Source organism: Chionomys nivalis, chromosome 24 (assembly GCF_950005125.1).
Source record: "Chionomys nivalis chromosome 24, mChiNiv1.1, whole genome shotgun sequence".
In the NCBI taxonomy this organism is placed as follows: Eukaryota; Metazoa; Chordata; class Mammalia; order Rodentia; family Cricetidae; genus Chionomys; species Chionomys nivalis.
Window position 1 is genome coordinate 9889319 of NC_080109.1, and position 12570 is coordinate 9901888.

Consider the following 12570-nt stretch of genomic DNA (forward strand, 5'->3'; position numbering starts at 1 on the left):
TGTGTCTGATGTTCCATATGGTTCTGTCTTCAAAGTTTATCAGAGCTATTGACATTATATTTGCAAGATACCCAATACAAGGAAGATGGGAAAAACGACCATCTCCATGTAATTAGCTTGTGTCAAATTATTTTAAGGAGATTCAGGTGTTTTGTACAATTTCTGAAAAATAGACAAATATGATGAAGTGTCTTGCTTATTCAGAAATGATAATGTATTAATAACTGTGGATGATGTGGAAAAAAATTGTGGTAAATTATTTAATGTTCACGGCTGTAATTATCAATTTCCTTTTGGGTATCTTCTACTGTGTCAAAGAACGGACAAAATATCTTTTTTTAGAGTCCTGTTTTAAATCTTGTTAGGGATTCCACCTGCAACTTTCAACATGAGCCAAAGAAGCTACTATATTAGTATCTGCAGATACTATCATATTATATAACAGCATGATAAGCATAAAATTAAATACAAGCAAAAATTGTCATAATTTCTATAAAATTGCATAATTAATTTATATTATTTTGTATTGAAAGGCAAATATTTGATCATATCTTTCTACTGTTCTAACATTGGAGTCATTATGTAAATGTGTGATATAATTTAGAACACATCTCAAATGACTGGTAGAATTTTCTGTTATGAGTCACATGAATTGTTTCTAAGCTCAAGTGAGGTCTTCCTGATTTATTTTCGAAGTTCAAGGTCATAGTGCTTACACTTTCTGATGCTGATCATATATTGCTTTTAGGTTGGTTTGACATCCAGGGCACCTGACTGCTACTTTCCGGCGGACCACAACCCATATTTGTTAACTTCAATTCAGTATTTGCCAACGGGTATAACCGCTGACCTCCAGTGGAATCCTGCAAATACTAGAATAAGGCTTCCATCTAATCCCATCGCCAATCTCCGTGTGGAAGTAAAATATCACAAAAATGAAATGCTACAGTTTAAGGTAAGTTTCATATAAACTTTATTTTTAGCAAAGACTCAGCAATTTAATGTTCTACTTGCCTTCATTAGAACCTGCATATGCAATGTTAGTATAAGGCAGATATGCAGAATCAGAAAACATTACTAAATGCTTTTCTTGGACATATTATTGAAAACGTGAACTCTATTAGCAGCAGGAACAAATTCTACTGCGATGTCACTGTTTCTTTGCCATAGATTTACGATCCCCAGAATAAGAGATATGAAGTTCCAGTACCAATTGACATTCCAGAAACCCCTACAAGCTCTTATGAAAATAGACTCTATGATGTTGAAATCAAGGAAAAACCTTTTGGCATTCAGGTTCGAAGGAGAAGCAGTGGAAAGCTTATGTAAGTGACTAAATTGTTTGATACAAAGGATGAAATTTTTAGTTTAAAAGAGCAATAAAGTAACAATTAGAGTTATACTAAATATTTTTTCCAATTCTAACACTTTTAAATAACACTCTCATAGGACCATATAAAAATTTTTCTAAAATTTTATTTATTTTATAGGTATGATTGCTTTGGTTAATAAATACTAGATTCAGTATTATAATTATGTATAGCATATTTGTCTTAAAATATATAATGAATGTTGATAAAATAAACAATTAGGAATGTGTTATGTAAATGTACTTTAATGTAAATTGTAAATGTCAAAATGTAAAAGGCAAATGTGTAAAACTATTTAGAATATGAGATCTGTAGCCTGATACTTATTGATGAAAATCCTATGAGAAACATCTGTGTTAATATTGTGGTGAATAAATGTATTTAAAATTTCACCCTGTTTTTACCAATTGTATCAAATATAAAAGCATTTGCATTTAAGATCTCTATGAATTCTTTTAAAAGATATCAGGATGCTGTTATGTTATATTCCACACAATAGTACATAACATATTTTACTTATTAAGCCTTTAACTTAGTCAAAAGAAAATATAAATTACAGTAATCGTGTAAATTCATTTGATACCTGGATGTAATAAGGGTGTGAGAAAGAACTCTTTTTTGGATCACAAAGATAGAATTAACATTATTGTTAATTAATTTTGCATACATTTACATTGACAGGCTTGTTTCTTTTTATTTTCAGCTGGGATTCTCGCCTGCCTGGATTTGCCTTCAATGACCAGTTCATTCAAATATCTACCCGTTTGCCATCACAATATCTATATGGTTTTGGGGAAGCGGAACACACAGCATTCAAGCGAGATTTGAACTGGCATACTTGGGGGATGTTCACAAGAGATCAACCTCCTGGTGTAGGTACCAATCTGTGACTACCTAATGAGGCAGATAAGAGAGGGAGGAGAATCTAGTTTACTCCTTTACCGGGTAAAAGTTCAAGATTGAAACTATGCGAAAGTTGCTAGAGATTCACAGAGCTGGCGCAGTGGTTTTTTGTATTATAAACAGTGTTATGATAAATCTTTGAAAAGAGTTGAGAAGATACAACTTGTTGAACAATTTTTAAAACTTATTTTTAATTTATATATCTTTAAAAAAATCTGGTTGAGTCCTATTAGTGCTTTCCATATGCACATGGCCATGGGATATGCACATCATCTAGTGGCGCATGGGGAACCTACTAGTGGCCTTTTGTAAAGAGTGATTCTCTCTTCCTGGCCCTCATTAATGGCCACTCTTTCTCAGCTGAGGGTGGCAGACGTGGGATCCCCTACCTGGTCCATAGATGGATCCTTTGCAGACAAGGGCAGTCACTGTGAGTTCATGTTTGTAGCACGCATGTTCTTTCGAGAGGACAGCATGTCACAGAACTCTTCTCCATTCTGTCCCTTGCAGCTTTTATGCCTTGTCTTCTCAAATGTGATTTGAGTCTTCTAAGTGGAGTTAGAGATATAGACGTCCTATTTGTGACTGAGTAGTCACAGTTGCTTAGAATAACCATCTTGAATAGTGATACATTTCTGCGGTAAACACAGCCACCCGCCATGAATGATAAGTTTCTATGACGAGGATTGGTAGCAGCTCAAATATATAGATATAAACATTAATTGGAAAAGCAATTTTACAGCATGCTCATTTAGAAATGCAATATCTCTAGGTTCTCTGCTAGAGTCTAAGACTTTTCTAGTCATGGATTTTGACCATGTTTATAATACTAGGCCTGAAAGGCTCCTGTGGGCAGATCTCAAACCCAATCAGGGCAGCACCTGCTCACTTCCATATACTAGCTTGTTGCTATTGTCCAATGTGTAAATCTTGCCACGTGCATCAATATTGTACCATGTAAGTTCTAGTAGTGGACAAGACTACTGATGTCTTTCCTAACCTCAGAAACCTGAATAGTACTTTTCCGCATGTATAAAAACTAACCAGTAGGGGCTGGAGAGATGGCTCAGCGGTTAAGAGCATTGCCTGCTCTTCCAAAGGTCCTGAGTTCAATTCCCAGCAACCACATGGTGGCTCACAACCATCTGTAATGGGGTCTGGTGCCCTCTTCTGGCCTGCAGGCATACACACAGACAGAACATTGTATACATAATAAATAGATATCTAAAAAAAAAAAAAAAAAACTAACCAGTTTCTTACCTTCCCAGCCACATAAAACAGAACATACTCAATATTCTGGAAATAACTGCTCACAGTATTTATTTATTGATAACAAAACACATTTTCTTAATAGTTAATTCATTGAATAATAAATATTAATTATAACCATTAATTCCAAGTATATCATAAATAATTATGTTTCAAATACTAGCTCACCTTCATTTTTACTTGTAATTGCTGCTTGAAAGATACATTTAGACACAATTGATATTGCATTCATTTTTTGTGGTGATGTGCACATCAGTTCCTACCTTTACTGAAATTGCATCAGCATCTATTTGAAGGAAGGCTATATTAAAATCATTTCCAAATAACTCTTCAATGTTAATATAATAATTATTTGATTAATTTTATCTTGATCTCAGATTCCAGGAAATTACTAAAATTCAGGTTTGGAAACACAAATTACATGGAAGTTTGTTTCTTTATAAACTTTTTCTTCTTGACAGGTTGATTATTTACATCAGTTTGAGTATTTCCAGGTTGCTTTATTTTGGGAAAAATGCTGACTTACAGATAAAATGAAATACTTAACTTCTTGGAAGAAACATAACTACTGTGACATCAGGGTTGTCAGTTATTGTTGTGTAGTCTAGAGATGTACATATTTTCGTATTCATTTGCATGCTCTATGGGAATAATAGTTTAAACAAAAGAAGTAATATATTTAGATGAAGAACTACATTTATTTATTCAAGTACTGTAGCCTACTAATCAGGAGTATGTTAACATCCAAACTCAATCATAGTAAATTTGAACAACCTTGATTTAGTTTATACTTTATTTTTCCTAAATATACATTGTTTTTTTATGTTTCAGTACAAACTGAATTCCTATGGATTCCATCCTTATTACATGGCTTTGGAAGATGAGGGTAACGCTCATGGAGTTCTGTTACTGAACAGCAATGGAATGGGTAAAGCTATTTTTGTTGAATTTCTTATACTAAAAAGGTAAATGTTATCCAATAACAAATAACTGTCTCACATATAAATAAAAATTAAGTCTTATTTTGGATTTTCAGATGTTACATTCCAACCAACTCCTTCTGTAACATACCGCACAATTGGAGGAATCCTGGATTTTTATATGTTTTTGGGACCAACCCCAGAAGTTGTAACACAGCAATACCATGAAGTATGATTGTATATGCATTTAAAAACTATAAAGTTTTATGTATAAATAAATGTAAAGTACTTCTTTCATATCACTCATAATATTTTTGTAGGTAATTGGCTTTCCAGTCATGCCACCATACTGGTCTCTAGGATTTCAATTATGTCGTTATGGATACAGAAATACTTCACAAGTTGTGGAACTGTATGAAGGGATGGTCGATGCTAAGATTCCTTATGTACGTATACCAATAAATGGATTCTTTAAAGACAGAAGGAAATACTTAGACACTATATTCTTTAGAAACAAATTAAAAATTTGGAAATAATGCTCAGATTTGATAGCATCTGAATAGTTGCATGTGGGATTTTTATATATCTTTGTCAGGTATTTAAGTAAGGAGTTATAATAGTCCACCTTTATCTACTTTCCTCTTTAGTAAAATCCTGATCTATTCTAAACAAAACACTTCACATTTTTTCCCAGAGTTATGGGTCGTACAGTCGTACATAGTCTCTTTATATTTGAGTAATCTATATTATCATTTAGTGTAAGAAGTTTGAAAGAGCTTGCCTTAAAGCTGTGTGATTTGAGCCTTAAGATATATAATTGAAGCACATAGAGCTAAATGGCAGGCTTTACAGAATATGTTCTTTCTACACTGCTTAGAAATCAGTTTACTTTTATCAATATAAAGAATTCTAGTAACACATAAATATCGTAGGATATGAAGTTTCTATGTAAGTGATCATTTTACATTATGAATCTTACTATATAAAATTGACATTGATTCTATATCAGAATCTAATAGTTCTAACTGCATTATTATCAGAAAATTAATTGCATACATTAAAGGGACAGTGTATTTGAGTTGATATTTGAAATTGAGGTTTATCCATTATTATCATGCAGTTTTTTTTTGCAAACTGGAATAATTAAGGGTAATTTTGATTCAGATAAAATGGTTGGAAAATTAGTTGAGACTCATTTGAAATTGTCATAAGAAAATTCAAATTTGATGGCTTATATATATTTCCTAATATTTAAATGTAAGCAATGCATTATTTAAGTAATTTCAAAAATCAATTTGATGTGTTTGAAAAGAAAATTTCATAATAACTGATATAATTGTAAGTAATTTTCCTTTTTGTCTCTGATAAAATTATCTTAAATTTTTCCTACATGATTTATGGTTAACATGAATACAAAAGTATTTCTTTGAGTATGCATTGAATTTCAGTTTTTAACTGACCATATTACCATAAAATCGTAGCCTTAAAAATATTTTTGTGTTTGCTTCACGTGGAAACAGATATTGTAGTATTGCTGATTTATAATGTTTACTTCTCCAATTAAATTATTGCTGAACCATTGACAAAACCAATCATCTCTATAAAATTGTTTATAGACTATGTTTTCGTTTTCCTTCTTTAACATGCATTTTTATATAAAGGTGAAACTAGGCACAACCTCCAAAGAGCTCTTACCAAATCATCCCTGTTACCTATTTTAGGATGTTCAATATACAGACATTAATTACATGGAAAGGCAACTAGACTTCACAATCGGTGAACGATTCCAGGGTCTTCCTGAATTTGTTGATCGAATAAGAAGTGAAGGAATGAAATACATTATTATCTTGGTCAGTATTTATTTTTACATGAATTATATTCTTTGTTTATATTTTCTCTTCTAATATGAGGGTATAAAAGCTTTTCAAAAAGAAAAAAAGTATAACATTGGACATCTTCAAGGCCTGGAAATGACTTAGTAGTTAAGAGAGTTGCTTCTTTTAAGAAGACCCAAGCTTTGATGCCATCACCGTCTTGGGCAGATCACATTTACCTATAACTTCAGCTCCAAGGGAATCTAATACTCTATCACGTGTATATGGGGCACACATGGTGCACACACACACACGTACACAAACACACAAGCACACACACAAATACAAATTTTAAAAAAATTAAAAAATCTAGTTTTGAACACTCCTACCTATTGATTTTTTTGTATCAACATTTTATTTACTTAGGCTCTTACCATCTACCTTAAACTAAGGTAGATGTGTAAAGAGATGCAAGTCGAGTGACAGGTAGTAAAGCCAAACAGTGTTCCAGTTACCACCCAAGTCAAAAACTGGCTTCAGTTTCAAAGACTAGGAGTTGATATTTTTGTCCCGAAATAATTCCAAGTTGTTCTTTTGAATTTGTTCTGTTGTTTTCTCATTACAATTTGGCTTTCCCCGGGTTGAATAAAAATGATCAGTGGAAAGGATAATTTATGAATGTATTTATGGGGTAAGCCATACAACCAGGCAATAATGAAACCAAAAAGCATTCAATAAGCTTGCTTGAGTTCCTAACAGATTTTTTTTGAGACTTTCTTAGACTAAAGCTGTGGTTTTGATGTTTGGTCATTTCCTCAAATGGTGACAGAAGTTTATGACAGTGCAGATGAAGAAAGATACAGTGTCTCTGAAGAGCCACCCAACAAGCTATAGGTTAGCCCAATACATAGTTTGTTTTAATTTTGTTTTATTATTTTGCTTTGATTTTAGGACCCAGCGATTTCAGGAAATGAGACGAATTACCCTGCCTTTGACCGAGGAATACAGAAAGATGTGTTTGTCAAATGGCCTAACACAGATGAAATCTGTTGGGCAAAGGTACTTACTATTTTTAACTTTAATAATTTTGAAAATGCTAAATATATTGTTTCCTTAAATATTTTAAAAGAATGTTTTGTGTGACAGAAAAGATTTTATAGCTAAAATATCATGCGTACAATCAGATATAAGTCTGAATTATTAGGCATAAATATGGAACTCATTACAAACCCTAAAATCAAATTTTTTCATCACTCAATTGCAATTTATTAAATTGGACATATATTTTGTGTTTTATGATGAAACCTACAATAGTGAAGTGCCTGCTCATATGCTCTGCTGGGACAAGTGTTTATGCATTTTTACTTTTGTTAAAAATATGTGCAGTGGTTTGGGGATTTGCCATTATTTTGCTTTGAGAACTGAACTTAGAGGTCAAAAACGAAGAAGGAAACTCAATCATTGGACTTTACTAGAAGTGACACTGAGATCGGAGTGGATATCGGCAACATGTTTGGTTTCCACTTAGTATTAAGCAAGCAAAGGGAAGTGAAGGGAAGAAAACTCACAGTGACGTTTACAGCAAGACTAGACGTTTGCTGTTTTGTGGACGTGTCGAGACCAGTGGGACAGCAACGAGGGTGCAGAGTAAAGAGTTGTCAGAAATCACAGGCTGTGCAACCGCCAGTGAAAGGGACGAAAGTCAGGACTTGGCCACACCTGGAAACTTTTTTGTGTGAATTGTGTGTTGGGATAGAGAGAGCTAAGTCAGAGTGCCTCTTTTTGTAGCCTTCTGGACTTCATAGCCCATTGTAAAGATTAGGAGTTTCCTGGGAATTCTATGAATAACATATTTCCTGGAATCATGGGCCTGTTTTAGGTCACTGGGCTTTGGCCATTTTTCTTTAATATTCAAGAAAAACAGTCCCAACTATACAATAATGGCATTTAAGAACAGAATAAATTTCACAAATTCCTGTGATTGTGACATAATCTGCAATTTATATTTTTGGTTTTTTGGGACTTTTTTTCTAAATTACTAATTTCTGGTTGTTGTTTTTTATTGTTATCATTGGATCTAACTTATGTGTAGCGATATTAGTAAAAACCCAACGTCAGATACTGGGGTTCAATCTTAAGACCAGAAAAGCAAAGCAGTCAGCTGATGGCTCTTACCTCTACACCTCAGTTCTAAAATGGGAATCCTGCCTCTGGGAATCCTGCCTCTAGGAATTCTCAGAATCAGACTGAGTCTGAAATCTGTCCCATTTAATATTCCTCTTTTTTGCTGGGATTAAAGGCATGCACCACTAGTGTCTGGCTTCTATGGCAAAACAGTGTGGTTACTGGAATGAAAGGCGCGTGCCACCACTGCCTGGTCTGTATGTGTGTGTGTGCCACCACTGCCTGGTCTGTATGGCTGATCAGTGTGCCACCACTGCCTGGTCTGTATGTGTGTGTGTGCCACCACTGCCTGGTCTGTATGGCTGATCAGTGTGGCACAAAACTTCTGGTCTGAGGTAGAGGTAAGAGCCAGAGGCTGGTTGCTTTTCTTTTTGGGTCTTCAGGTGGAACCCCAGTATCTGTCTCTGGGTTTTTATTAATCATGCTAAAATTATATTAATTATGAAAGTGGTGGAGTTCAAGTGCATTCTAAACACAAGTTAATCATATTGTACCTGTGGTAGTTAAAGGGGAGGCAGATGAAGGAAATAGACTAATTTTCATCATTTTTTTCCATCAATTCTAAAAGTATTGTAAAATGAAATGGGTATTATATAACTATAGGAATTAGAAAGTCAAGGATAGGAAAGTTAGAGTATGCCTCTAATAACATATTCCTAATTTTTATAGCAGTCATACTTTCTTACTTTGAATTATTAATTCACTTATACATTTTGACAGGTTTGGCCAGATTTACCTGGTATTGAAATAAATGAGAGTATATCAGAAGATGACGCTGTCAATGTAAGTTTTGTATATATTATAGCTAAAAAAATCAGAATTTGGAATTTAAAGGTCATATTAGCATACGATTGAATTTGAATATTTTCCTTTAAGAAGAGGAAACTTACTTTAAAATATTTTCTATTGGATTAAGTTTAAGCAATTAATTTTTAATCAAGCTTTTTCCTAATATGAAATTTTAGGAGTAAATAGATGAATTAATCATATGTTTTATATTGTTTTCATAAGACAGTAATATTTAAGATTTTTATCTTACCTTTTTTATCTTAACTTAGCAATGTTTAGTAATGAGATGCATTTTATATGAAAAAGAATTTTACATACCTGGTTATTAGATTGATACCTTACTTTTTTCCTTGGGTACCTAATATCACTCGGAATAATACTTCTAGATTCTAGGTGTTGACAAAGAGAAGCATTATCACGTTTATCTCAAAGAAACTAGATTTTCATAAACAAAGGACAGAGATTTATCTGACTCCCCCATTCCCAGCAGATGTCAGTTGCCAAAAGCTCCAGCATGTAGTTGGATTTGGTGAACATTGCCCCTCACTGTGTTGGGATTTCATTCGACTTGAACTTGCACAGAGCTTGTGTATGCTGTCACAACACCGTGATTCATATGTGAAACTGCTCTATTTTGTCTAAAAGCTTCTGCTAGCCATCTACCACCTCTGAGACTTCAAATCATTCTGTTTGTCTTTCACTGTGATCCTTAAGATGCTCTCTCTCTCTCTCTCTCTCTCTCTCTCTCTCTCTCTCTCTCTCTCTCTCTCTCTCTCTCTCTCTCTCTCACATGTGTGTGTGCATGTGTGCGTGCATGAGCTTGTACATATATGTGTCCATGTGTGTGTGTTTGTGTGTGTGTGTTTCAAGACAGAGTTTCACTGTGTTGTGCAGCTTTGGCTGTCCCGGAACTCACTCCATAGACCAGCATGGTCTTGAATTCGCAGAGATCCACCTGCTTCTGCCTCTTGAGTTCTGGGACTAAGGGTATGCACCACTACCTGGCAAGCTGTTCTCTTATCACTCACCTAAGTTTGGGAGTGCTTTCTCTCTCTCTGGGAACTTTTATTCCTTTCCTAGTATTACACATGTGTAGCTAGAGAATCTGAAGACAAGGTCTGTTCACATATGCATGTTCTCTGAGACTTTTCGGGTGTTGAGTGTGCCTCTCCATTTTCTTTTGTTTAGGCTTCCAGAGCACATGTAGCATTTCCAGACTTCTTCAGGAACTCCACATCAGAGTGGTGGACAACAGAAATTCATGACTTCTACAATAATCAAATGAGATTTGATGGCTTGTGGATTGTAAGTGAGCTTTTATGATTTTATTTTATATTTATCCTATAGCAGTTTTGTATATCTGATAATGATTATATTTTCCTGTGCAGGTTAGCTCACTCTTTTTTTGCTGAATTTTATTATACAAAAGAATGGTAAAAATATACCTTTAACAGTTTAATATATATGTATGACTGTAACTTTCTGGGCTTCTCAACTTGAGTAAACAATCAAAATAGCCTATGTTTCTGGTTACAAAAATATATTAATCACTTATTTTATTTTTACCTAATGCAAGAATGGCACACTCAAATATTAAGCTTTTACAAAAAAAGTGATGCCTTTCAAACAACTTATTTATCTTTGTCAACACTTAGCTGTATAGTTTTGAGATGGTATAAAAAGAATCTATTTTTCTACAAGTAAATATTTAATTCAGGAAAACATACATGATGCTTGTCTAGGTTTCTAGAATGTCATCACTTGCTCTGATGCTTTGCATATGAAAACATGAATTGTCTTAGTTTTTAAAGAAGGAAAATATAATATAGGTACTGCTATGAGCATATACATGGGACACAAAATTGCCTAATATTCGATTAAAAATCAACATCTTTTTGACATTCAAATATTTGAAGTATGAGAAATGTTTTATAAATATAAATATAAATTATTCTTTACAATAAAGAGTTATACACAGATCAGCAAAGACTGTTCTCAGGTGTGAGAAGTCATTTCATAAAAATTATTCAGGTTTGTGTTTATTTTGCAGGATTTCAGAGACTAATACATGTGCTCAGTAGAGAGACTTCTTGTTTCCTGGCTTTTGGGCTGAGATCAAGGGTTGAGAGGCCCCTTGAAATTGTCTAGATTTTATGCTACATTTGTATTTAAAAAAAATAAAACAGCTGATGTCTCTTTAAAGAATGGTTAGAGGGGGAGAAGGTTTTAAGATATATGATATTATAAATTTATATCATGGAAGCATTTTACTCAGTTAACTCTTACATGCATTGTCTACCGTGAGGAATACAGTATTTAATACATTTTAAAATTAGGCAGATTATAGAAATCACTTTAAGTATTTTGAACTAAACAATACATATTGATGAAATGTATGACAATTTTGGAACGTGGAACAAACACTTTTCAAACCCAATTAGTTTATTTGGACTCCAACACTCCAAGTTGATTTTCTGGAACTCCCCACCCCCAGGTATCCCACTGCCTCAAGATCACGACACTTCTGTTTCAGTCTCCTGACTTCTGGAAGTACAAACATGTGTTGCCTATCAAAGTTTTCAAATTATTGTTTCCAATAGATATAGAGTAAAATGCTTCAAACCTCTTATTTTGTTTTTTGTTTTTTCAGGATATGAATGAGCCTTCAAGTTTTGTAAATGGAACCGTTACCAATCGATGCAGAAATGATACACTAAATTACCCTCCTTATTTCCCAGGTAGAATCTGACCACTATACTTTTTATAACATGGAACCATAATTGTTTTCTTATTGTATAGGTAGACCTTAAGTTGAAGTAAGTGGAAATTAATTATAAATTATTCAATCTCAGAGTGAAGTATGCCCAACCTCAGGTCCAACATCTCATAATTCTACACTGTTTTGGGTAGAAAAGTAAATGTTTTATCTGTACCCATTATTTTTAATTTATTTTTTTTCTTATGGTTTCTTCAGAATATTCTATCTTAAAGGATTGGATACATGTTGCTCATTAAAATTGTTTGCAGTAATTATTCATAGAAATGGGAAATGGAAAAAAAATATTCTCTGTCCACCTGTGCTGTGGTGACAGTTGATGTCTGAAAGGAAAGAACAAAATTTGTTGAAGACAATAGTGGTTTTGGTTCTGAGATGTGTACTTCATTGAATTCTTTTAATAAAAACATATTGAATCAGTAATTTTCATTTAAGTGAATAAAAAGCAGTAGAAATTACGGGGATAGAGAGGTGACTTAAAGATTGAGTGCCTACTGTTCTTCCAGAGAACTGCAGTTCAATTCCTAGCACTCACCAGGGGCAGC

At 33.6% G+C, this 12570-nt stretch overlaps 1 protein-coding gene across 1 annotated transcript in view; it reads left to right on the plus strand.

Moving 5' to 3' along the window:
- Si (sucrase-isomaltase) overlaps nt 1–12570 on the plus strand; it is a 64080-nt gene that overhangs the window by 37161 nt on the left and 14349 nt on the right. Inside the window, exons 25-35 of the mRNA XM_057756722.1 lie at nt 749–955; nt 1171–1325; nt 2074–2242; nt 4374–4470; nt 4579–4691; nt 4783–4908; nt 6184–6312; nt 7228–7335; nt 9181–9243; nt 10438–10554; nt 11900–11987. Coding sequence (XP_057612705.1) covers nt 749–955; nt 1171–1325; nt 2074–2242; nt 4374–4470; nt 4579–4691; nt 4783–4908; nt 6184–6312; nt 7228–7335; nt 9181–9243; nt 10438–10554; nt 11900–11987 — 1372 coding nt within the window. The remainder of the gene's footprint in view (nt 1–748; nt 956–1170; nt 1326–2073; nt 2243–4373; nt 4471–4578; nt 4692–4782; nt 4909–6183; nt 6313–7227; nt 7336–9180; nt 9244–10437; nt 10555–11899; nt 11988–12570) is intronic.